The sequence below is a fragment of the Diceros bicornis genome, chromosome 27 (genome assembly GCF_020826845.1).
Source record: "Diceros bicornis minor isolate mBicDic1 chromosome 27, mDicBic1.mat.cur, whole genome shotgun sequence".
NCBI lineage: Eukaryota > Metazoa > Chordata > Mammalia > Perissodactyla > Rhinocerotidae > Diceros > Diceros bicornis.
Window position 1 is genome coordinate 27,224,846 of NC_080766.1, and position 27,875 is coordinate 27,252,720.

Here is a 27,875-nt window from a genome sequence, read left to right on the forward strand (position 1 = left end):
TTCCTCAGTCGTGATTACACAAGAATCCTTTCTTGTTTCAGAGTGACAACAGTGATTATTCAAAAACAATGCCACCAATTGAATGACATGATATGACAATTCTGGGAAGGGTTTCTAAGTTTGGAAAGTCTAAAGATATAACTGGGCACATTAGACTCAAGCATGTAGTCTCATAAAGTGTGATGATGGAAGAATAAAAATTAATGCTGTAAAACATAGGGAGGAAATTGGTCCAAATGCTTGACAGACGCACTACAAGCACAAAAATATAGAGCATACATATGTCTTAATACATGTCCATCAAACACAGTTGTTCATAAACACATCTTAACTAGAATCTTCCTCACTTCATATCTGAGCATTCTTTCCCATCTATGGCTTTCTCCTATTGGGGAACCCAAGCCTTACATAGTATAAGAAAGGGAGCTTGGCCTAGGCCATTCTCTTATCTGTATAGAATTGTTCCCCTCTTCTTTGCCAATGGATGTGACTCAAATCTTTCAAAACCTTTCTTGAAGCTCATCTCCAGCAAGTGCCATTAGTGCCCCATCTGCTCACATCACAGACATCCTGGTTTACACTTTATGTACTTTGTATTTCCCTGCCTTTCTGATTCCATCTCATCTTCCTAAATACACAAAGTGCGTTCCTTCTATTATACTTCAAGCTCCTGAGAGCAGGGACCTTATCATTTATTTCCTTTGACCCTCCACAGCATTTAGTGCATTGATCTTCATGAAATGTCAAAATGAAATATTGCTATTGTTACAACAAAGACTTTAGATGGCTTCTTCCCATCTATATAATACCTCTAACTACTCTCTAGCTCTTCCTTTACAACAGATTATTTTTGGGAATATACGGAAAAGTTCTTTTCATGTTAGATTTTTTTAAAAAAAGGAAAAAAATAATCAACTTTGGTAATGTCACCCCTTCCTGGATATTTCAATAGGAACATATCAGCCCAGCATACCCAGTGTAGGAACTTAATAAAATTGGTTGCATGAGTGCTTCTAATTCACATTTTATGCTTGTAGAGGAAAAGCATCTCTTCCTTTAAAAACAAAGTAGGACGCACCATGAAAAAAAGGCCCAAGGCAAATGACCAACTTGAGCTGGTCTCGGTTGCAGTTAGAATGGAACTGACTGACCCTCAGCTTGGGGACCCCCAGAAAGCTGAGTAAGATGGGGATGCTGACTGTGGGCTCCTTGAAATTCACTCGTGTGACACTGGCAATAAGGAAGACATTAGGAAAGCTGAAACCATGTCTGACTTACTATACTTTAAGTTCCTCTGAAAAGCCCTACAGAGAGAGATTCATAAAATCAACGAGATCAGCTGTCCAGATGTGTCACTCCACTGTCTCTGCTGCCCTGAAAATCACAGCGCCGAGGCATGAAAACGCCACAAGGCAGACTCTGAGTTCTCTTTGAGGACTGTGTTTGGAGGCAGAAGTGATCTGGGCCCCCACTGACAGTGAGAGGGGCAGGGTCTGCTCCTGGCCCCCTGCTGACTGTATCTGAACCAGGGAGCAAAGGGTCAACCTCCATGTGTTAACATCTTCAAATAAGGTTAACTCCCTGTTCCCTGATTACTGCACGGGGGACATTATGAGGATAAAGTAGAAAATGAATATGGGAAGAGATGCACTGTTGGGAGTAAAATCTCCCCAGAATATGCAGATTTGTCAATTCAGTAACTTCTCTCCTCTTTTTAATTCATTGAAAACACTGGCTACTATCAGTTGGGTGAGGTTGTGCACGAAGTCAAACCCAGGCATGCATGTGCTTCTGCTGTGCTGTGACATTATTCTTAACACTAAATTTAAGACATAGGCTAAATACAGAGCAAAGGGTGAAAACGTATTTCTTCTTAATGCTTGGAAAACGGTAAAAAAAGAAGCGTCTATTTCAGTGTTAATGGGAATTTTAAGTATCATAAAACATAAAGGACGTATGCAAAATTATGCACGTACATTTGTTGTGTCATTTTAGCCACTCATGGAGAATAAGTATATACGACCCAGAAAAGAGAAAATGTAAATATTTCTGGGCTCTAGAGATATTCCAATATTGATATTTTTTAGAAAGTTACATCTACTTGAGGAACTGACTGAAGTTTGAGCCCAGTTAGTTAGAAAAGGATCAGACAAGGCAGGGAGGACGAGATGTTCATAGCAGTGACCAAGTCACCACCAGATAGAGTCTGCCTCTGTGTGGGTTTCCATTTTTGAGGACAGACAGGCTCCATAAGGTCCTCTCTACTTAAAAAAGAAAAACACAAAAGGTGGAAGGGCTCTCTTTTATTATTTCCAAAGGAAAGCTCAGAGAGAAAAAATAGATTAAATAATTAAGAACTTGGGAAATGAAGTGCAGGAGAAACAAAGGGGAGTTTTAAAAAGTTTGCTTTCCACGGTCATTTCAAATCCTGTTTCTCAATGTGGGTAATCTAAAGAGGCTAATAACGAAGACAGAGGCGGCGCGGGCCCAGGCTCAAGCGCGAGATGCTGAGAGGTAGGAGGTCCCCGGTTGTACCTGGTCGAGTGGTCAGTCCTCGGTCGGCAGCAGGGCGGGCATCAACAGGCTCGACTGGGCACAGGAAGCAAGATACACAGAAAGCAAACAAGACAAATCAAGGTGGTGAGTCGCGGCTCCTGAACGCAGAGCAGGGAAAAGCATGTGCAATATACAAGTTATCAAAAACGAGCAGCTGGAAAAGAACCACAGTGAGTTAATCCTGAGCATCAAGGAATGGGAGGGGTACCACTTCAAAAGGCTTATCTCTATTGATATGCCAATCCTACTCCTTCGTTTTCTAATAAAAGCACTCACCAGGATACGCAGCAACATCAAAGAAGAGGGGTTGGGAGTGCGGATTTTCCTCTCAGCTGAGTTTAGAGATACCTTCTTGGCTTTTGATTAGAAATAAAATATATTATACCCAGCCTGGTGAAAAATCTTAAAGATACCTTCTTTTACAACTGTCTGATCTTATCTTATTTTACAGTTAATTAACTATGAAAGGACTCAGGGGAAATGCAAATATGAATTTATCAGGAGAGGAAAGTTTCACCACATAATCTGCCATGTAGTGAAACCAACTGTTCCCAGTTTGAGGGTAAAAGAGGCAAACCGGAAGTCTCTCTTTCTCTATTTTTAAAGGCTGGTTTCTATTTAATAGATGACATACAGTTGAAATGTGGATATTTCCTTTCTCATTTGTTGACTTTTACAGTTTTTCATTTGTGAGTATTCTGGGTCTGACCCAAAAAAACCAGTGTGGGTGACACAAGAGCGTCCATCATTGTTTGGTAATTCCACCAGTAGCTGGCATTTCCAAAGTGCTTCTGATTCTCAGAAAATATTACCTTGAACTTGACACTGGGCTTTGAAGAAACAGGCCAGGGAGAGAAACAAAGCTTTTTGGATTAATAAATGGACAAGGGGCAAATAAAAGTCGAGAGAGGGCAGAAGCCTCTTCGGTAAGGTCTGGGAAATATAAAGATAAGAAGGTAAGGAAAAATGTGTCCATGGGAAGACAAGGTGTGTGCCATGGGATGCCTTTTGGATCAGCAATTTCAATAAGACCATACAGCTTACTGATGCACACAGCCCAGGCATTCAAAGGTGGGATTATAAACCCAAATCGACCTTCAATGCCACACGTTGGCAGGAACAGTGAGGGGGAAGAGAGTGCCAGCAAGACAAGTCTTCAAAATATGAGAAAATAATGTTTCTGAGAAGACTAAGATATTTGGATGCATCAAAAGAGAAGCATGGTTTGGTCCTTTGTCGTGCAGACTGGCAGCAGGGAAGAGAAGGGGGGAGCGGAGGCATCTAAACCCAACATTTACAATGTAAGCAACTTTGGGCAAAGGACCACTTCTTCTGTTTCTTCGTATATAAAATCGAAATAATAATATCTATATCTTTTATTGTAGTGAGGAACCAAAAAATTTTAAAACCTGTTTCAGAAACTCTCAAATACTATAAAACTGCATTTATGAAATATTTTATAAGAACTATTCCTATGAGGTTGACTCCTCTCTAGTACTTTATTTGGGTATCAGATTAAGACACACTTCCTTCTGTCACTCACAAATACATTTGAACTATACAGTTTCTCTATATTTCATCTTTTTCCCCATCTGCAACTTCCTTACTCCTCGTAAAACGGAGTTAAGGGTACTTCTTGAGATTTTCCTCAGAAGGGCCCCAAATGGTGCTTCAGCTGAAGACAAGAACATACCAAGGCACAGCCACAGAGCAAAAAAAGTAACTTTAAGTGGCGATTACATTCATCAATGGTTCAATCCTCAGAAACCACATTTGACTCAAAGGGAAGTGGTTGAATATGGGCTTTAACTGCAGGCTGACGAGCTCGTATCAGTCCATGGATCCACTTTAATGTTACTACTTATTTTCTCTGTGATCTTGGGCAAGCCACCTTCTTTCTGATCCTTAGTTTTGTCACAAGTACATAGGACTTTTCCAAGGCTCAAACATACACACATATGAGAAAGAACCTTACAAACGATAAAGCACTATTCCACAGTCACCTCTGGGAATATTGAAAAGCATCAAATGTGTATAGAAAAAAGTTTGAGAGATATTACCACAAAAGCTATTGCTAGTTATTTCTGGGTGAGGAGCTTGTTCATATAAATTTCTGCCTTTTTTTTTCCCCAATGTGTGCGTATTATTTGCAAACAGCAATAAAACCTTTTCTATTTATTAGGAAAATAAAATAATAATAGTTTTAGTGACTTAAACCCTAGACTACTTTAACAGTTTGAGGCTGATTCAGCATGAATTAATATTTAAAAAATAAGTAACTCTTGGTTCAGTGAGCAGACATCAATAAATTTTTTTAGAAGACCATTATGACATCATTGCAAAAAAAGAACAAACAGTGACAAGAAAAAGTAGTGCATTATTTCCCAATCCACCCCAAATACTTTCTAATTTTTCAAATGGACTATTACTCATTGAACTCATTGAACTATGTTGAAGGTAACTTCAACATAGAGTTCAAAACATTTACATTGGCTGTTTAGTAAATCAAAAATAAGAAACAGATCATCTTGAAGAGTTAAAATTAAACTTAAGCAGAAATGTATTATTCCCCTGCCTTCAGTAGCTTTGAATCAAGTCCTTTCCTACAAGAGGAGAGAAACAGAATGATCGAAATTCTGACACTTTTGACTTTGTTGGCTCTGGCGTTCCCTGTAATAGACCAATTCTAAGCTAAAGACTGCCTAGCACAACCTCCCCACCAGGCTAAAGGTGGAATCAGCAGGAAATCAGTTTTTCATAGATAAGAGAGCCCTGAAAAGGACTGGTTTGCAGTTTAATGAAAGACATTATTTAATCTCAATTTCAGCATTCAAAGTGATTTGATCATTGCTTTTTTATGGCTAATTAAAAATATACCACAGGGGCAACCTCACTTTGCAATTATATACATCCAGTCTCATACGAGCTGTTGCGCCTCTTTAAGAATACCATGGTATTTTATGTCTGTATTATATACACAGAAGCTGACACTCGGCCACAAAGACTTTCTGCTGGCCACTGCATTCCATATTGATCCTCGTGGCTGGCCTGCTCAGGCTGGGATGGAAAAGCAGAACAGATACAAATGCTATTAAAAAAAATGATTTCACGATCCAGGAGAGCAACTGTTTTATAAAAAACAGCTTCGCTTCGGTTTCGCCCGTTAGGTTTTGTGGATTGGAAAAACCATAGAATAAAAATCCCTTAAGGCAAATCACAGCTGATGGAAGAGCCTAAAATATTGGAAAACTGTGTTTGTGATATGCTTATTTTTTCAATATAAACTAAAAAAAGGCCTGAGTGTCTGATCCTTTCTCTGGACTTGACTGACTGTTCTTAAGAAAAACAACAAATTTTTGGTAAGCGTTTGAAGCTATGATGATAAGGACTGCATGAACAATGAAAGGAAATCCTGAAATTTTAGGAATTTTCAATAGCTCTGTGTGTGAGTACATGTCTGTAAGATTAACAAGGAACAAGGCTTTGGGGAGAGGAGAGAGGGTAAGATTTTAGGGTTGTACCATTATATGGCTTGTTATAGTCATTAATTTTAAGGATATATGGTTTGGGCCATAAGATGATTCTCCTTGAGACAACCTGGTAAAACCTCTCTAACAAAATCCTGGTTCTATTGGGAAAAAAAAAAAAAGCTACCACTAAACATTTACTAAGTTGTAGACACTTTGCTAAGAGCTTTGCATGCCATCTCATTAACACTCACACCCTCTCCTGGGGATGGTGGGGAATGTGCAGGTATTTTTCGTTGACACTAGGACAGGAGCGGGAGGGTGGACACTATTGGCTTTCAGTGCATGGGGATGGACCTGCACAGGGCAATCTCACACAGATAAAAACTGTCCTGCACCCTACATGATTTCCTAAATTCCTGCTGGACATTCATGTATTCATGATTATGTGGGTCTAGAACCTAACTCAGTTTTATATAGAAACACAAATCATTTTTGAACAGCGCTTACTGTAACCTGGATATTCCAGGAACTCACCACTGGGTAAATTGAGAGAAGATAGTTTTATTTAGAGCTTTCCCAAGAGATACTCACTATTTTATTAAATCCCTTCGCTGCTGCTTGTAGAACCTGAATCATGCCATCAGCCCTTGTTATCAGTCTGCATCTATTTGTCACACCCATACAGGACAACGCCTGACCACGCCACTGCTTCCACTAGTTGTTGAGCCTGGACGCTTCCATGTTGAAATACTTATTATAAATTGTAATGATTTCCCCCCTAAACTCTGTCAACCCATTTTATTTTAAGCTTCATCATTAAGGAGGCTTTCCAAAATGTTATAAAAGGGCTGTTGGGCCTGATAATGGGGAGAACCAGAACTCAAGCTCTGAGATCTTAAATATGATGGCCTCCAGTACTTTTATATAAGATTTTGCTGTTTCAATAACGGATCTTTATTTAACAAGAATACCAGCTCTTTTTTTTTTCCCTGAGGAAGATTCGCCCTGAGCTAACATCTGTTGCCAATCTTCCTCTATTTTGTATGTGGGTTGTCACCACAGCATGGCTACTGATGAGTAGCGTAGGTCCACACCCGGGAACAGAACCTGGGCCGCTGAAGCGGAGTGCGCCGAACTCAAGCACTAGGCCACGGGGCCGGCCCCAAGGATATCGGCTCTTTTGATGAGGCCCAGGCAATATAAGAGCTGTATCTTGGTCAAGGATCCAGAGGCAGTCAATCAAGGACTTTGCCCAACTGGGCATCTTGGCAGTACCCAAGGGCTTGGGGGGGGTGTGTTGTGTGTGTGCCTGTGCATGTGCAGATTATCTCCCAGGGCTGATGCTACAGTATGTGCTGTTAGCAATCTGAGCCCAATGGTCACAGGTCACTCTCAGAGTCTACTTCTGAGCAGAGGTGTTTAGCCACTGCTGTTCTGAGGTATCTCCAAACTGTTTTGTTCTTTGCCTTCCAAAAATTAATCACTTTGGGGGAACCCAGTACAGTTAATCCAATCTTTTTTCTTTGGATTATTTGGCAAGAGGCAGGGGAAGAGGTGGAGGAATCAGTCTGCCTCATAACTTGGACCAAGACTTCTTTGCCTCTTATTTGATTTGGGGGGATTGTTAAGGGGCAGAAGACTAGCAGACAGTGGATGTGTTGACAATGGCATCAGGGTTTGGATTTCTGGAATCTGCTTTGGTGAAATAGTTCCTTCCCATGTTTCTACTTCAAAGGAGCATTCAGTATCCTTCCACTTTTTTTTCCCCTAAACAAAATAGATCAGTTTGGCTACTATTTAAAAATTTTTAATATAAACTGCATGCTTAATAGAATGCATGTAATTTTTAATGGAGACCATACATACGCATATGAATACATATAAATTGAAGATAAAATGCTTAGGGCATATAAAGGCAGATTTATTTAACTGTTGGTATTATTTATACTCCTGATATGATAAATGCAAAGTTAAATTTACCTCATTAAAGACACCAAGGAAATATGTAGGCTGATATTCTTATTATAAAGCAGTTAAGCTCTCAAAAATCTGATAGAGTGAGAAAGTACATGGAAAATTTGAAATTGAGGAAATGCAACAGCTTCTAGGACGATATATAATGTTTTGCTATTCGCTATTGCGCTGTGTGGCACCAAGCTCAGCGCATTTCACTGTATTCACTAAATCTGAAGAGTTAACGCAAACAGAGCTTGAGTGTCTTCTATCTTCATTAAACTCCGTACAGTCTATGTTTCTAAAGGATTCACAACATTTAAGAGAAAAACCAAGTATTACAACAAACATACACGGTAATTTCTATATAAATTATATGTTACTCTGCTGCTAAGTTAGCTTATTTTGGCCTTCTAAATCTCCTTCCATAAACTTCACTGTAAATAAATTATAATTTATAGTTTCTATTATTTGTGTGTGTGTTCATAAACATGATTTAGGTAAGCTCTAAAGTATGTTTTATCCTACTTCTCCAAAACCAATAATGTTAAATACTAAATGGAAACATTTCATTTATAGAAACTATATCATTGAAAGATATGTGAAAAGGTCTTAAATGACGAGAAATTGATAGGAAATTCCTTATGTCATAGTTTTAGAATCACATTGCAGATGAATAGTTCTCAAAGGCTGAGGCAATTTTTAATAAAAATGTAGTATCATCCATATATTTAAGTTTTTTCATAAAAAGCTAAGACTTGGACATAAATGACAAATTACACATTTAACATTATTTGGTATAAAGGGCATTAAGGAGTGTAATTTTCTATCAAAGAAAGTTTGTTCGACTTCAGACATGTTACTATTTCTCCCTCAATTAAACAGTCCAACGTCCTGAAGGAAAAGAGGAAATCTTGTGTGCATTCAATTTACAAAATGAGATTGGACATTTTTCACAAACAATTCTCCTTAGAAACTGAATGATGAGGATTCTGAATGCCCAAAATGTACCTACCTATAAAAATTACACAACCAGCACTCTATTACAATTTAATAAGGAAGCTACCCAGGTCTTTGATAACTAAAGTCCTTAAATTTTTATCCTTTATGTGAGTAAAAATTATTTTTATAAATTATAAAGTCTTAACTATTTTTATATCTTAAGTAACACTGCTGTTTGCATCTGATATTATTACTATAAAATGCCTGTTTGCAAATTAATGAAACAAATTTGGGGTGATTACTCATATTATGAAACAGTCTATATAAAGATCTTCTGCAATGGTTCTTTAAAGAAAAAGCTTTTCCAGTGCACTTAAGTCTAATATTAGATTTAATTTTAGTCTGAGGAGTACACTGATTGCATTTTGAGGTATCCATACTACAAATATCCATATTATAAATATTACCACCATCAAAATTTGCTACTTTAACAAAGAAAAATCACAGGTAAAATCCTGTTGTGTTCTTGAAAAACATGCTATTAAGATCTAGAAATTAAGGTGTTCCTGTGTTCAAAATTTTATACTTTTAAACATGTAAAAATGTTATGGATTAAAAGAACTAAAAGATGCTCTCTCCTAAGTAGATATTATTTGAAAGTTTCTGCTAAGAAATCCCTATGAAAGAAAGTATATCATCCATTGTGGAAACTAGTTGACAGAGAAAATCTTACTTCTCTAAACTATCATAGGGAAAAATATTTAGAGCAATGTGCTTCTTAATTTTGACAGCTGCCTTAAATTTAATTTTCTAAATAGAAAATTGTTTAAATCTTAAGCAAAATTACATTTTATTTATAAGTGGCTCCCTATGTTTGCCTTTAACATATTTAATGCAATCTGAAATTTAATGCACCAGAATAAATAACCAATGATGACTATTTTGGTGCCTTTCAAATCTCCATTTACATAGGCCCCATCAAAACTCTCTCCACTGAGTGAACTGTGATTTCCATAATTTTATCACCCGTTTTCTTCAAAGGTGGGCATTCTAGGTCACTATCTCATAAACACAAGTTGAATATTGTTCTTTCATTCTCAAAGTAACAAAACAGAAACTATTGTTCAGAATTTATACCAAAACTCACTACTCAAAAACATTAGAGACACATGTATATCCCAGAAGGTTCTTGTGCCCTCCTGGGCCTCTTTTACCTTCGTTTTCTGTATTGGCCGGCACAGTGTCAACCCCAAAAGGATGCCAGGGCTGGAGATCGTCCAGGCTGAACTCTCCATTCACGGGAAGCAGCTCCACAGTGGTTTTCGTTTCAGTCAAAGATGGCATGAGAGCATCATTTCCATAACTGATTCTTGGTTCGCTGATCATGTTGGCCAAGACATCATCTGAGTAATTTTGCTCTTTCTGCAGCAGCTCATCTAAACAAAACAAAGCCATGTCTTTGGTGAGTAACAGCAACAATCACAACAGCATTTACTGTCTGCCAGGCATGACTTTAACTGCTTTACACTCACAAGCTCATTTAGAGCTACGAGTGGGTACCAGTATCGTCTCCATCTTACAGATGTGAAAACTGAGGCACACGGCAGTGAAGCCACTTATGCAAAGTCACAGCCAGCAAGTGCCCAAGGTGGGATCTGAGCCCAGGAAGAATGGCTTAGACCTAGACTGATGCTCTGAACTGCTGCACCACTCCTCCCAGAGTTGAACGACCTCAAGAGCTATATTGCCATTTCCTCCTCTAACACAGTTAGATGCTCCCAGTAACCTATGATCACAGAGGAATCAGCAGCATGCTTCAGTGCGGTGTTTGTGGCAGAGTGATGGCAAAATGCAAGCAAGAATTTCTTTCAAGGCGAAGGACATATCCAGTGAATTCCTAGTCTTTCCTTGAATATGGGTAAGGACAGGAAAAGCACCAATGATGGGCGGCATGTTCCACTCTTGAATAGTTCTCATTGTTTTGCCTTGAACAAATCTGCCTTCCCACAGGGTCCCCGGGCGCTGCATGATCTATGTTCTGAGGCAACGAAGAAACAGTCCCCTTGCCCTTCAGTTGTGGCTTTGCAGACATGAAGCTCTGCTCTAGCCTTCTCTTCTTAACATCCCTGCCTCCCAACATTCCTCATGTGACTTCATACCGAACAGCCTATCTTTCTCTTCTGCTGCTTCTCTTTTTGCAAAACGCTATCAGTTACCCCTTTCTAAAACTGAATACACAAAATCAACTTTATGGAGCATAATCAACTTATCTGAAGTCCTTGTAGACTAGTGAAAATTCCCAAGTTATACATTGCATTACTGAAATGCATTTTTTACTGGAAAAAAGAGGTTGGTAGGTCCTGGTGGCATAGTGGTTACGTTCGCATGCTCCACTTTGGCAACCCAGGGTTCATGGGTTCGTATTCCGGGCGCGGACCTACACACGGCTCATCAAGCCATGCTGTGGTGGCGCCCCACATAGCAAAAGGGAAGATTGGCAACAGATGTTAGCTCAGGGCGAATCTTCCTCAGCAAAAAACTAAAAGGGTATCACAAGATTTGTGAATCTCCTATTATACTGCCAAAGATTCACCAACTTTTTCTGTGTGATATATATTTTTAAATTAGAGACCCATACATAGCATATGTGCTATTAACAACAATATTAATCAGAATATCTCATTTTACAATCATACTTCTTGTCAAGACTTTACTGTATGATATATTTCAAACCAATCATTGGTTAGTAGTATTGCTACAGAAAATGAAGAAAATAAAATCAGGATTTAAATTTGACTTGTAACATAGAGTTTACTGTCATCCTTCACATTCTCTCTTAAATTGACAAAAAAAATTATCTGACAAATTAAAATTCTGTTCAAATATATATATTAAACCAATTTGACAGAATAGCATTAAAGCATGAGATTAATATCCTCCTATGGAGTCAGTTTTATTGCAACATATTATTTTAAATAACGAAATTCCAAGCAAATCAGTCCTCCTGAAGTCTAATTTGAGTAATAATATATATCTATTCACTGTAGTACCATTCTAAAATTCAATATTTGATGCTTGCAATGACCTTTCCCATACAGATGAAAGGCCCCCATTAGATTTCTTCCAACTTTTTCATGTTACAGTCATAGGTAATGGCTAATAACTTAGCCAATGTCTGCTTTAATAAATTAAATGGGCATTTCCTTTAGATAAATCTTATGCTTCTGATGGTTAAGCCCTTACTATACTAAAGAGTGGATCTTCTGGAATAAGTATTGGCTTACATGTTCATCTTGAGAAGGAATGACCTTTGCCAGCATGATCCGCTCTTGACCCCACCAGGCGCCATGTTGCTCTCGGTGTCTTTGAGGCATTTACCATCACTTACCCTCCCCTCTTCCTTCTGGAAATTTTTTCTCTTTGTCTCTCATACACAGTACTGAGCTTGTTCCCTGTGACCTCTCTGACTAACTCTTCTTGTTCCTTTTTTCTAATCTCTTCATCCCTATCATTTTTTTCTTGTATCTCTTTCTGCAATTCTTCATTTGGAAATCCTATCCACTCTTAAAACTCTCAGGATCTTTTACCTTTGGATGAAGCTGAAACATGCTACCCCAGCTGCGACTTCTCCCTCCCACTCTAGTTTATATATTTCTAACAGTTTGCTGGATCTATTAACTTAGATCTTCCATGAACTTAGTTTGTACAAAACTGTGCTCAGGGCTCCTTGATCTCAAGTCTACCTTCCAGTTTTCTAATCATGGCAGAACCATTCTCCCAGCCACAGGTCTGAAACCTTCAGAACCATCTGTGACTCTCTGGGTTTATGTCCCATGCTTATATTACCAAGAACTCCTTTTTAATTCCATTTTTTGGATTCTCTCTTATTTATTTCTCACTCTCCTTTTCCACTCCTCACCTCCCTTGAACCATCATTACTTTTTGCCTGGATAATTGTGATGGTCTCCTCATTGCTTTCCCTACTCCAATTTTTATCCCTCTCTGTTCCCTAGATCTTTTTCTGATACTGAGGGATGGCTCCAACCCATTTCAGTGGCTCCTCATTTTCTAGTGAATGAATCCCAAACTCCTTTGCCAGATGTTAAAGGCCCTCTGTGATCTGGGCCCACCTCATGTTTCTAGCCAAGAGGCTCACAGCTCTTTGCTGTATACACCCGTGATATTGTGATTTATAGTAAGAAATATATATTTGGTCTTCGTAGGCACAGAGCTCCTAAAACCCTTGCAATTTCCTAAGTAAGGAAAGCTATAAAGGTGTCTTTCATTATGTTAATGAGATGACTTTCGAAAAGCCCCTAGGTCACCTAAGGATGGAGGCTGGTCACCAGAGGAAGCAACCATGTGATTAGAGGGTTAGAAATTTAAGTCCCCCCTCCCCACTGCCTGAGAGGGGAGAGAGGCTGGAGATTGAGCTCAACTGCCAATGGCCAATGATTTAATCCATCATGCCTATGTAATGGAGCCTCCATAAAACCCCAAAAGAACAGGGTTTGGAGAACTGTGCCGTTGGTGAACATGTGGAGCTGCGGGGAGAGTGGTGCGCTGGGAGAGGGTATGGAAGCTCTAAGTCCTTTCCCCTTGCCTTGCCCTATGCATCTTTTCCATCTGGCTGTTCCTGAGGTACATCTTTTTATGATAAACCACTAATCTGGTAAGTAAAATGTTTCTCTGTATTCTGTGAGCCACTCTAGCAAATTAATCAAACTCAAGGAGGAGGTGATTGGAATCTCTGATTTATAGCTGGTCATCAGAAACCCAGGTGACAACCTGGACTTGTGACTGGCTAAGGGGTGGGGGCGGCAGTCTTGTGGGACTTAGCCCTTAACCTGTGAGATCTGACACTATCTCCAAGTAGATAGCGCCAGAACTGGGTTGAATTGTAGGACACTCAGCTGATGTCTGAGAATTGCTTGGTAGTGTGGGGAAAAAAACCCACATATTGGAATTGGCGTCAATAACACCGCACCTCTCTCAGACTGAACGGCTTGGATTATCCCCAGAGAGGACCATGCATTCCCATCCGGACACCTTTGCTCTCTGTTCCTGCTACCTGGGAACCCATTTCTGCTTATCTAAAGTACATGAACTCTTTAAAGCCCAGCTCAAATGTCCCCTCCTCTACGATTTTCCACTTAACAACTTTATGAGACAAGAAACTGAGGCTAGGAGAGATGAAGAAATCTCTTCAAGATCCATGGCCAGAAAGTATCAGTGCTGAAATTCAAGCTCTAGGCTGCCTAACACCAACTTTCCCACACGTAACCCCTATCCAGTTTCCACAGTACCAGGGGAGGGGCTCACCCTAGCCTCATCACTAGATTGCTCATTTACAGAGTAAATGGAGAAACCAGGCATTGTAAGCATAATTATTCCATAATGTCTTCTACTCCTATGGGGTTGCAAGCTGACTTAAACGCCACTACTCCTATGGAATGGTTACTGGTTTTGTCCCCTCAAACAGGGATCTCCCAGGCATGAGAACTGGACGGAGTCCTGTACCCATCTCAGCCAATGACAGTAAAAAAGGTAGAGTAGTGAATTGTCACAATGGAAAATTTTACATCTCTACTTCATAAAATATTCAGGGCATTTTGGGTTACAGTAAATCATGGCACCCCCTTTTCTCTTTTATCTCTTATACCATTGGCAGGAAATTTCTTCCCAAAGGCCATTCAAATGTTGAGCCCCATGGTGGTTAATTTTCCTGGTTTATTATATTCATTTTCAGAAAATGAGAGAATGAAATGTTCAAGAAACGTTACAGTTTTGGCAGAGTGAAAAGCACTTAGGCTTTTTTTGGGGGTACGAAATAGCAGAAATCCACATTCTTATGTCAATTTAACACAGCAGATTTAGAAACAACCACCTCTGGTTATCTCATTCGGAACAATCTCATTCGGAACAATGAAGTCAGTGTGGTTTCTAAGTGACAAAAAGAGGGTGGAAATGATGGATTACCATTAACTGGCATAGGATTCGATTTTGTGATCATAAAATGTCTAAGGCAGCCAGCCACCTCTTGACATTATTAAGGGCTCAGGATTTTACCAATGCTAACACAACTGGCACTGGGCAATTCTGCTGGTGATAAAAAAATCCAGAGCCAAATATGATTATTTCATTGTTCATTTTCAGTGGGACTTTATCTTTGAATCCTGGGATGAGACTAATCACACAGAAACCACACTTCTACTACATTGGTGGCCCTGATGGATTACCTTTTTATCTCAATTAATATTTTATTACAATGCTTTGATGGCATATATTGGGGATTTCCAAAGCTTTTAAGCATCTACATTTGCCAACTGCCATATTAAACTAAGACACTAGGCTCATTTTCCCCCAAGATTCCTTTTTTTTTAAAGCTATTTGCTATTGCTCAAATTGCAACAGTTAGCTCTGGAGTAAAATATCTTCTTCTGTAATCCCCAAGAACATGAGCCTTGCAGTTAAATAAACAGAAATATTTAACTGAGTTCAATGATGGCAATGTCTAAACTACAGTTTAAACAATAACAGACATATTTAATTTCAAATATTAAACATATAATGAACCCCATCACCTTGCCCTTTTTCTTTCTTTCTTTCTTTTTTTTTTTTTTTGGTGAGGAAGATTGGCCCAGAGCTAACATCTGTGCCCATCTTCCTCTATTTTGTATATGGGACACTGCAACACCATGGCTTGATGAGCGGTGTGTAGGTCTGTGCCTGAGATCTGAACCTGTGAACCCCAGGCCACAGAAGCAGAGTGCGTGAACTTAACTACTATGCCACCGGGCCAGCTTGCCCTTTTAAAAATGCTTTGAGGGGGCTGGCCCGGTGGCGCAAGTGGTTAAGTGTGTATGCTCCACCGCGGCAGCCCGGGGTTAACCAGTTTGGATCTCGGGCGTGCACCGATGCACCACTTGTCAAGCTATGCTGTGGCAGCGTCCCGTATGAAGTAGAGTAAGATGGGCATGGATGTTAGCCCAGCGCCAGTCTTCCTCAGCAAAAAAAAGAGGAGGATTGGCAGATGTTAGCTCAGGGCCCATCTTCCTCACACACACACAAAAAAATGCTTTGAGGATATATATTAGGCATATTTATAGTAAACAGAAAAAACCCCCAAAACCTCACCACTTAGCTATCACTGACAATATTTAAACTATTTTAAAGAAAGTAACATCAACAGAGACACCCAGTAGTGATTTCATCTTCAAATGGCTATGATATTTTGCTTTTTATAGAAGCAATAGACTTCCTTGATAGTTCACTTTGAGAGAAATGGCCTCATAAAAGGACAACTGAATGGGAAACAGAAGAATTGGAGATAATTCATTTAATATTCTTCTTTTAATTATTAATCCACTAGCCAGACTCCTCCTAAAAATTTAACTGCCACATTTTAGGCTTCAAGAAAATAAAGTTTATCAACATTAAATCAGTTTTCTTTTAGAAGCTTCAGTCGTAATTACTGAACTACCTCATCTATACCTTAAACATATTTGGCAGGGGGAGGAGAATTTCTTTCACGTAGAGGAGGTTCAACCTCAGCCTTTTGCCCTGTAAAACATGCTATTGAGGGTCTGGTTTGGAGACTGGTGAGAACAAGAGGTTGCCCAGGCTTGCTGGTTCTTCCTTCGTCTAGGATCAAACCTGCATTGCTGTTATTATTCTTTTCTGTTTTCTAATTCTTCCAGTTCCTAATAGAAAGATACATATATCTACCTACAGCCTCTCCCCAAAATGGAAATTTCCTTTCAGCCTTGTCTAGTAGGGGATTCTCATATGACCAATTCTTATCTTTTTGATAAACATTTACTTACGCATCTGCAAGGACTGAGGATTACACCTCTGTATAATACAATTCCCACCCCCCCCCCATCTGCCACAGCTGCCTTGGAAGTATTTGTAAAAGGGAAGTAATTTTTTTCAAGAAACTCCACTATAAATCTGCTGTCATCCATTCTAGGCATTTTGCCTACACCAGAACTATGAGATCAGATTTAATTTTCCAACCACAGTTCTGTGCATGTCTGATTCATGGCTCAGCATATAACTTGCCACGCTGTCCATTAGACTCATTGTCGCCATGGCCTCTGAGACTCCCTAAGCCTCGTATTCCTCATCCATAGTATTAGGGGAGGTTGGATGGATGGTCCTTGCAGTTCCTTCACTCTGAATCCTGTTATTTATACACTTTTGCTACATGTGTGCCCTCTGGGAGCTCGTCAGAAATGCAGATTCTCAGGTCCCACCCAGAGCTGGGGAATGAGAATCTGCATGTTAACGTGATCCCCAGGTGATTTTTAAGCACATTACAGTCTCACTCCTGCCACAATTTGGACAAAGACAACACTACAGAATGGCCTCAGTTATGCCTTTCACAAAAGACAGAACATGCCTCAAAACAAAACACAAAAACAAAACAAGGCGTGAAAGATGAGTACAGCCAAGAAACTATACTGCCAGAAGAAACTACACTCCAAAACACCTTCAAGTCATGTTCTTAGAACCCAACCCCCTCGGCTGCCTTGAAGCTATCATTCACAGTAACATTTCTGAACCAGAGAGCCACAGGAAAGGAAAGACTGGTTACGAATTTCCTTTTTCGCCAGACCACTTGTCAGGCAGGAAACTACACAGGAGCCAGAGCAGGGAAGTGCTAAGGAAAGAGGTCACTGTTATTCAGACTCTGAGAAAAAGAATGTACTTAAATGCATAGAGGGCACTCGAGGAGACACTTTATGGCTGTGCTCTCCCCTACTGAGGACCAGCCCTAGCTGGTGAGTAAATTTACTTCGAAGCATAGACTTAGTCATGGTTCAATGGAGCAGAAGCTGCTGGAAATACTGATTTGGGGGAGAACCTATGTGGACTTCAGGTGACTGATTATTGTACATGGCTGGGATGTTTTGATCAGCATGACTCGTGCGACAGCCATACTGTGATGGAATCGTGCCATGCTACGACATCCTTAGAGCATGAGATCAACTATACCAATGACACCTGCCATTTCTTGGCCTTTTCATATCCATTAGCTCATTCGATGACCATAACAGTGGGATTACTACCGCCATTGATAGTTGAGCAAAGAGTGACATCCATCTCGAGAAATATATTTAAAATCACCAAGTGGCAGAACTGGGATCTGAACCCAAGTACCTGATTCCTAGTGCAACCGTCACACTATTCCATGAAAAATACCATTTTATGGAGGACATGGCTATTTAACTTTGATTAGTAACTAATAATGTAGACACACAAACCCATCTATCACCACAAGCATCCTGTTTTGCATCCATTATTTTCGGCAGATTTGGAAAGGGAAGAATTCAACGGTATCATTTTTCACATGACGAAACCAAAGTGAGAAGTTAAAAAGCCATAGTCCAAGGTCACAGAGCTTCCTGTGGGGCAGAGCTGAAAAGCCAGGTGGTTCCCAGGAGCACCACCATGCGCTGCTCCCTTCTCTAACAGGGCCTGACTTGTCACTTCCGCTCTGCCAGTCCATCCTCAAAAATGGTTTCCCCTCTGAACACCTAACTCCCCCTTCTCGACATTTCTCTTTCTCCGGAAAACTGGCCTAAGTATGATAGCTCCATGAACGGCCAGGAGGTTTCACCAATTCTCAGTCAAACTTAAAATAATTTAGAGTCTTTCAGATTCTGAGCTGTTTAAATGGTTGAACGGTGGGTGGATTCTGCACACTCACTCAACCCAAATATACCTTTACACCAACGGTGCAATGACCAGACCACTTCAATGGCAGAGAGTGACACATCCCTGAACAACACTGCCACATTTTCCAAACTGGGGAAAAAATTATAGACATATATCACAAAGTAACACTGTCCCACAAATCTAATTTTTATTTTGACCTCCAGAAAATTGGGTCAGTCCTCTTATTTTTACCCACACTATCATTCTTGAAAATCGCTCACAGTCAAAATTCAGACTCCATGTCTGAATCTGGGTTTGTTTTTCTTTAGGAATTTCTTGGACGCGGATTTTAAATGGAGTGTGCTTTGCCCACTTATGGCAGCAAACTGCCCCTGGGGGGCATACAAACACGGCTGTACATCATTGTGAGAATATCCCTTATTGCAAGTGACATTTTCCTGAATAATCACTTGTCTCGCTTAAGACGGGAGGTACGGAAGAAGTCCCTTTTCATTTAAGACAAATTTCCTTTTGACTTTCAAACAACGTAGATCAAACAACTCAGATCTACCAATGGCATCAGTCAGAAATCAAGATAAAAGTGAGTCAGGCTCCCTGGCATCTAAAAACAGATTAAAGAGTTCCTTCCTTATGTTTACTTGTGGATCTTGTGCCAAAGTTCTGATCCTATTTCCAACCACATTAGGAGTCTTGGTCCTGCCTGGGTTGTTAAAAGCCTAAGCAATCCTGAGGGGAAAAATCTTCTAAAGTTTTAGACTGAAAAACTAAGTTTACATATTCTAGAAAGAATCTCTGAAAGGAAGCTGTGTCGAGGTTACGATGTACATATATAAATGAATGTTCTTGTTCTGAGGAAACACATAGTGAAGAATTTATGTGTTAAGGGCCAATAGGTCTGCAAGTTACTTTCAAAAAAAGAAATTTTGTGTAATATTTTCGGAAGTTTTAAGTCTGGAATTATGTAAAAATAAAAAGTTCAGTACTGAGGCATTAAAACTGTAATGCCAGCTTTAACCTGTATATATCTGGATGTTTTTGTCTGGTCAATATATAGCGAAAACACATATTTGACTATTAACATAAGCAGATATAACCTACCCGTCCTCTGCAAACTAAAATAAAAATGAAGGTGATTTTTATGTCTCAGATTCCTTAAACCTAAGTCAACTATTTCAGATGGTCTTCAACAGAGGAAACAGTTGTCTCCTACAAGCTGGAGGAAAAACTGGCTGTCTTGGGCTAACTGAGAGATGTGTACTCTTATGGCTGAGCTCAAGGATTTTCAAAGCAATTATGATTATGTGACATTCTCTCTTCAAACCTGTCTATGAGAGCCTAACCCCTGCAGCATAAGCTAGGACTTCACTGTGATCCGTCCTTTATAAAAAAATCTAACTGTTGGTACTAATTACAAGAGTAACATAAATTCAGTGCAAAAAATGGACAAAAAAAGAAATAACAATAATTCATTTGCAATCCCACCACAACAGATAACCAAGAATAATGTGTTTTTTTAAAAATAGTTTTATCCTTTCCAGAATTTATTATTTCATCTCTTCCCATCATCCCTTTATTATCTAGTTTTTATGACCATGGTCAATGAGAATAAATTTTTGTGAGGTTACTGAAGCATGCAAAAGGCCCTTGGAAATGGAATGATCAGGTTTGAGGACACAGATGGAATCACAAGGATGAATTTTTCTCCAGTTTTATTCTACGGTACATATTTCTCAATTTTCTAGCAGGTTGTTCTGCATAATTGGTACAATTTTTTGTTTTTACTCCTAAGTAAATTCTTAGATATTGAGTAAATTGGCAAAATGCAACCTGAGGTTTGCTCTCTCTGAAGTATCACATTTCTTTTTTTAAAAACTGCTAATGCTTTTAGTGAGCAAAAGAAAGTAAAATGAGGAAGATTATTATTTTTTTGTAAGACTCATATGACAGTTTTATTGCTCTTGCATACATTTTTATAAAGGCAAAGTCATTCTGGCGACTGTATACAATCTGAGCTCACATTCTCGCTGGTGTTGGGGTGTTCTGGGTGTCAGCTGATAATGTCCCCTTTTCTCCACCTGATCTCTGAACCAATCAAGAAGGAGCAGGTAGAAATTAAAACATCACCTTTACTTCTGATCAGGTCAGGCCCTTACTAGCCCACATGATGCTTTCTTTGGGGAGTAAGTCACATATAGGGCACATGGCCTGTCAGGCTGTGTGTAGACTGGATTTCAGCTCCAACTTGTACCCTCAGCTGCACATGACAAAGGAGGGAGTCTGAGTGACGCCCCTAAAACCTTGTCCTGTGCACCTGCACACTGTAAGTAGTGGTCCTGCCTGACCAACATCCTCTCCTAAACTTGTGAGAGAAGTCTTTCTTACCCACACAAGAGAGATCCTGGTTGGGGACCAGAGGAAGCCAAACGAATGAAAAACAGTGCCCCTCTCAACAGCTATCATTCTCTGCTATGCTATGAAGAAAGTGCAATCTCACTGATTCATCTCTGATAACTGCTTAATTGATGGAATTCTATATTTAGAAGGATGTCAAGTATTGGTTGGCAAAGCTGGCTAGCTCATGGTAGAAAAGATTTTCAACATCCACAGTTAATTTCACTCAAAGAGCCTAAAAGATTTACGCTGATAATTATGAGGGGAACAGGCAAGTGGGGATAAGATCAGCACAAATATATATACGTCCTCACAATGGAAGTGAGCTCCTGTTCCTGTAGACAGCACATCATGTTTGTAGACATGGTAGCTCACCTGAAATGTTTATTTCTGTAGATTAAAAAACCCACAACAACCCTCTGTGTTCTGCACGCTGGCCTACGTGTGTTTTCTTTAACACAGAATTTGCTCTCCAGTGAACATTTCTAGATAGATACAGCAATCATCCTTCTTCTTCTGCTGCATTAGCTTGTTCATGTGATCCCTTAACAATGTTTGGGGAAACCAAGCCTGGTGATGGAAAGTGCTTGGCATTTGGGGCTTAGAGATGAAAGGAAAGCATCTGTCTTCAGGGAAGCATTAACAGCGCAGAAGTAGGAGAGGCTGAAAGGACTTACTTCAAGGAAAATGATCTGGAGCCAAAAAAAATAAAACCACTTTATCATTCATTAATGATCTCATTCATTCATTCAACTGTTCAGCAATCCTACTGTCCTCCATGCCAGTGCACAAAATAACCAAGGCAATTTCTTTTTACTCAGAGCTCATGACCCGGAGGAAAGATGGGCATAAAAATAATTCCCATACAAGTGCTATGGTAATGGGTATGGACAGAGTGAGAAAGAAACAAGAAAAGAGAATGCCGTCCTAGTAGATACAAGTGCATGCACCAAGGCACAGAGGATGGGCTGCCCAGGACCTGTGACTCTTCTGGCTATGGAGGCACAAGGCAAGTGACAAGGAAAGCAGCTTAGACAGAAGCCAGGGGCCTTTAGTTTGTGGGATACAGAACAGAAGAATATGTTGACTTGTACTAGGAGTATGCAATGAACAAAATTCAGACTATGGAATTCTATGGATTGAGCGGCCTGCAGTTCATTAATAGGTAAACTGTAAAAAGAGGGATGGAGGAGAAGCTTGGAGATTAAAAGATATTTAAGAGATACGTCAACATTAAAAAACGGGCAAGAGGATAGCGGCTAAGGACGTATACTACGGTGATAAAACCAGAGAGACATCTAAGAAAACGATATCAGGAAGGACAGTGTTACTTTGGTGGGGAGGGTTTGGGGGAGATTGTGACAGGGACAGGGCAGAGGTGCTATCAAGTGGCTGATAATATTCTTTATTCCTACCCTGAGTTTTGTCTGTCAGAAGAGCAAATATGGGGGATAAAGACAGGCTCTATTTAGACATGTTGAGTTTGCGATATTCTAACACATCATGGTGGAGATGTCCTGGGGGAACTAGAAACACAGGCCTGGAGAGCTCACATCTATGCTGAAACAGCCCACAGGGAAGCACTGAAATGAAAATGGGAGTCTTCCAGATTCTAGCAGAATTCTGTAGGTGTTTCATGAAAAAGTCCACATTAGGTTCCCCAAAACAGATTTATCATATATTAAATTCTGCTAGATAGCTAACAGCTCTACCTACAATGAAGTGCCATGTCCTTGCTGAAAATTCTTTATAGCGTCTAACTGTAGTGCTTAACAATAACAGCAGATTGGTGGTTACTGTTAAGAACTATAAGGGGCAAAGTATTTCTTATCCAAATAAAGAGTTATGGCTTTTAAAAAAATGAAATCATTTCAGTATTTGTGTCCATGAGATGATAAAAAAAGCAACTTTATATTTTTCTTCTGCAGAGAACAAAGGAGAAAATTATGTAGGAGATAAAAAATAAAGTAGATCCAACCTTTCTGTTAATTTGACTTTAGATATGCTCTCCCTTCAGACCGAGAAGTGAAATGGAGGTGGTTATCACCGAGGCCAGCTCTGCTTTCAGTCACTCAGTGAACCACGAATCCTGGTGCCAGAAGGTGTGTTCCATTGAACGTGTTGGAAAATTACCCCAGATGGCCACTTCCTCACCAAGAGTGGATAACCAATTTTGCTGCCTGAGACAACTGCTTCCCAGGATGTACAGTTTATGGCCTCATATGCGGGATTCTGCCCCAGTCTTTCCTTTCCAACTGTTTCTAATCTCCACATTTCCTAGTCTCAGCTCTAGACCTCATCCAAGCCCCTGATGCTTTTCCTGTTGAAAATTCACATGGAATTCTAGTCATTTCCTTTCTTTCAAAAAGTTGCTTAAAAATGTTACTTTCATCTCAGCACAGTTAACCTTCTCTCTCCTCTACCCTGCTCTGATTTCACATAATCAGATTAAAAAATGTAAGTACCGGGGCCGGCCCTGTGGCACAGTAGTTAAGTGCGTGCGCTTCGCTGCTGGAGGCCTGGGTTTGGATCCCGGGCGCGCACCGATGCACCACTTGTCAAGCCATGCTGTGGCGGCGTCCCATATAAAGTGGAGGAAGATGGGCACGGATGTTAGCCCAGGGCCAGTCTTCCTCAGCAAAAAGAGGAGGATTGGCATGGATGTTAGCTCAGGGCTGATCTTACTCAAAAAAAAAAAAAAAAGTAACTACCTTTCTCTGAATACACAATATTAAAACATAACCATCTTCAATAATATGTAATTAATTCACCTCAAAATTTAGAGCCCTCTACACTAATTACAATAGTGTAATTCTAATAGCTTTTTTTCTTAAGTGTAATGTAAGCAATCTTCTGTAAGCTTCAACAACAAATTAAAAAATGTTTCACATTATAGTACATTTATACATGTCTTTTCATCTTCCAAGTGGAGTAAACATTAATTAACCCTGGCTAATTAAAACAGTCATGGTGTACAAATTTACTCACTAATCAGCATTAAGCAAATGAAAAGATTTAAAGACTTTCACAACTTGAACCAATTAAATATGGAAAAATTTTTTTTTTAAATGAAGAGGTCATAAATTCAAGACCTGTAGTCCTACTACTTAACTTTGATAGTGTTTTATAAAGAAACTTGGACAATTTTTTAGATTTGTAGGAGTCAAGGGAAAGAAAAAATAAAAGTGCCTAGTATGGGTTGAACTGTGTTCCCCAAAAAGATATATTGAAGTTCAATCCCCAGTACCTACGAATGAGACCATATTTGGAAAAAGGGTCTTTGCAGATGTAATCCAGTAAAGACGAGATCATACTAGAATAAGACAGGACCTCAATCCAGTATGGAGAAGGGAGGACCCTACTAGAGTAAGGTGGCTCTTGACCATATCGGAGAAGACACAGAGACAGAGACAAGGGAAGAACACTATGTGAAGACAGAGGCAGAGATTAGAGTGATGTATCTACAAGCCAAAGGAATGCCAAGGATTGTCTGCAGCACCAGAAGCAAGAGAAAGGAATGAACCAACTTCTCCTCTAGAGCCTTCAGAGGGAACACGGCCCTGTGGACACCTTGATTTCAGACTTCTAACCATCCAGTTTGTGCTAATTTGTTATAGCAGCCCTAGTTTCCTATAAGTGAATATTAATCCCATATAAGTGAATATTAAGCATCTGCTGATAAGATAATCATTTCTGGCTATAACAAACACACTGGAGTAGACTGTGGTTTCTGAGTGAGCACTTTATTCAAGGCTGGGATAGGTAGATTGGGGAAAAGAATAAAGAAGTCTATAATCTAATAGTCTAACCTAGCCCCATTAGTGCAGAGACGTTTTAGTGGAGACTAAATGGTTCCTTCCTTTCAGCTGTCAGCTCCTCTCTTCCCTTCTACAGGGAATACCATCCACTTTCCTTTCTTGACCATCAGTGGCCGCATGTCTTGTCCTGATAAGACAGTGGGAATTTTGGACGCCAGCGTCAACTCACAAGCTCAGCAAGGAGTGGAAGGGCCTCAGTTTCAAACACCCTGTCAACACAGAGGTTATGTCATATCCTCTCTACGAAGCCAGAAGCCGAGCTGTCCCTGGCAGCAAAACGTGTGGCAAACGCCTGGCAGGTTTCAGGTTTCACTAACTCCACGGAGATGAAAACATAACCATCTCTAATGCCAGAACTGAGTCTGCTGGCATATCTACGTTCAGCAATTAAACCGAGTGAAGTTGGGACAGCTGGGGTAATCTATAAAATTTAGCATAGCAGTTTCAAGTTAGGGTTCACATTCGACAAGTTGGATATTAACAAAAAAATTCTCCTGTAGACTACACGTTTTTCATTTATTGTTGTATGAAATATGAATGACTGGAGTAAATATTTTCCAGAATGAGTGCTTAATAGTAACTTCTAGGTTATTTGTGACTCTTTGGCTCAAGATATAAGAAAACATGGCTACCAACACCTGGTTAGGGATTTATCCTGCTAAACTTTGTTATACGATCTGGTTTTATGTTTTAACACTGGGAATGCTTGGCATTAGTCACTCAGAGACAAAGATCCGAGTGTGGATAAATTAGTGAAAAACAAATTTTAAAAATCCATCAAATCTGTCCATGTCAAGTATATATTGTATATATTATATAAAAAATATATACCTCTTTATACCAAAGAGGTCTCATATTTGACTTTCATAAAGGTTGCCAAAGAGAAACCTAGCTTCAATGACTTAGGGTGCAGATGCAGGAAAAATGTCTTTAGTGGCCTCTCCTGACTTTCCTAGGATAAAGATCCCATGTGCACTAAATTGACGATGGTTGAGGAATGTTGAAGAGTGGGTACACTGGATCTATACAAAAGCATGATGTAGCCAAATGTTACAGACTGAATTGATTCTCCCCAAATTCATATGTTGAAGCATATGAATTTGAACCCCCAATGTGACTGTATTTGGAGATAGGACCTATAAGAAGGTACTTAAGGTTAAATGAAGTCATAAGTGTGGGGCTCTATTCCAATAGGACTGGTGTCCTTGATAAGAGGCAGAGACATCAGAGATCTCTCTCACTCATGCAGAGAAAAGGCCACGTGAGGACACACACAGGGAGAAGACAGTCGTCTGCAGGTCAAGGAGAGAGGCCTCAGGAGAAACCAAACCTACTGAGACCCTGATCTTGGACATCTAGCCTCCAAAACTGTGAAGAAAAAATTCTCTTGCTTAAGCCATCCAGTCTGTGGCATTTTGTTATGGCAGCTCGAGCTGATTAAGACACCCACTTAGTGATACCCAGCTAAAAGGAAGAGCAAAGGTCAGAAGAGCTTTTTCTAAGGAATTTTTATATCTTTCTTTAGTTTTGTTGAAAAGGCGACAGCTGAAGATGAGAAGAGTAGTGTGAAATTACCAATGGGTCACCAGGGGTGTGCAGTGAACGTCATATTCTGTCTCTTTCATAGAAATGACAAGAAAGTGATCTTTTCAGATGTGACTTAGTTCAGGGTTTGAAAGTGTACTCGACCTTTGGGGCTTTTCCATTTTCTTTACTTTTCATGGCCATTTGTCAACAAAGTTCTCGAATGCTCCCCTCTGTTACTTCTGCCATCCAAATAACAATTTTTCTACGTCAGGACATCTCCAGTTATGTGGTCTATTTGCTTTGGGGGAACAAAAAAGGAGATGGTATATGATTTCTATGTCAAGTCACTGCATGGGACACTTTAAGAAGTAGAGGAATATAATTCGCTTTCCTGTATAACCTGCAAAATACATATCCTAGTGCTCAACAGAGCGAGTTGCCTCTCAGGTTTAGCACCCGGAGTTGGTACTCAGCATGTCTTTCCTTGGTAATTTTTTTGTCATTTCTCTAAGAAGACACATCCTTCCTGAGCTAACATTAAGCTCTCTGACAATCCCCCAAGATTATGCTTTTACTGTTTGTCATTTACAAGGCTGACAACTCCAGGCATAATTTTGTCAATTTCCCCTTTCATCCCTTATAAAAATGATATCACTTTGGATTTGAAGAGAGCCTAAATGGATAATTTCTTTAAGTAAAATGCCAGTATCAATAGTAGAAAGTAAAGAATCTAAATAGGGAGGAAAAGATTCTGGTAACCAGAGTAGTAGATTCATAATTCCTAAAAGAGGAAATAAAATAGCAAATGGGAAAAATGTTATGAAAGATGGCATTTTCTGACTGAAGCCTGCCCTGTGATAGTATTGTTTATTCCTTTTAGATATAGTTAATTGAAGTTAATCAGCAGTTTAGGCCAATCCTTTTTCATAGCTAATAAGAAGTCTTAACTTGGATAAATAAAACACAGCCATCTACTCTGTCACACCTAAACAAATTCTCAATGCATTTGAACGTCAAGGTTAATAACGCTTCATTTTAATATCTTATACAATCACCACTTTGTAAATAAGCACCACTAAAAATCCACATGGCTAACTTACCAGAATATATTAATTTTCAATGACAACACCTTCCATTCTTCTATGTTCAAGACCAACATAAATACAACTAAGTCTGTAAGAATCCCTATATTTTTGCTATTTCATATAAGCGTGAGTTTTAAAACTTCTGAATACTTAAGGATCACCTGGGGAGATAAGGAAAATGCAGGTTTCTGTAGGTCACAGGTGGGGCCCAGGAATCTATACTTTTAACAAGAACTCCTCCAAATTATTGTGCTTCACTTGGCCCCAAGAACACATTAAGAAAGGACGGCTTCCAGAATGACAATTTCCATGGAGAGTGCATTTTCTTCCTAAGAGAATTCTGGATGAGCCCTCAGGTGCCTTTCACATCCAAGGACTTACAGCAACCAAACTGAAGACATCAGCAAATGCCAGATTCTCTTTTCTGTCTACTGGCTGATGGCACAAAG

At 39.6% G+C, this 27,875-nt stretch overlaps 1 protein-coding gene across 3 annotated transcripts in view; it reads right to left on the minus strand.

Annotated features, from left to right (window-relative positions):
• Window positions 1–27,875, minus strand: part of APP (amyloid beta precursor protein) — a 258,874-nt gene that overhangs the window by 18,372 nt on the left and 212,627 nt on the right. For all 3 annotated transcript variants that reach the window (XM_058522959.1, XM_058522957.1, XM_058522958.1), the window contains 2 exons: window positions 10,136–10,357; window positions 2,536–2,589 (listed from right to left, as the gene is read on the minus strand). In XM_058522959.1, the coding sequence (XP_058378942.1) occupies window positions 2,536–2,589; window positions 10,136–10,357 (276 nt within the window). The remainder of the gene's footprint in view (window positions 1–2,535; window positions 2,590–10,135; window positions 10,358–27,875) is intronic.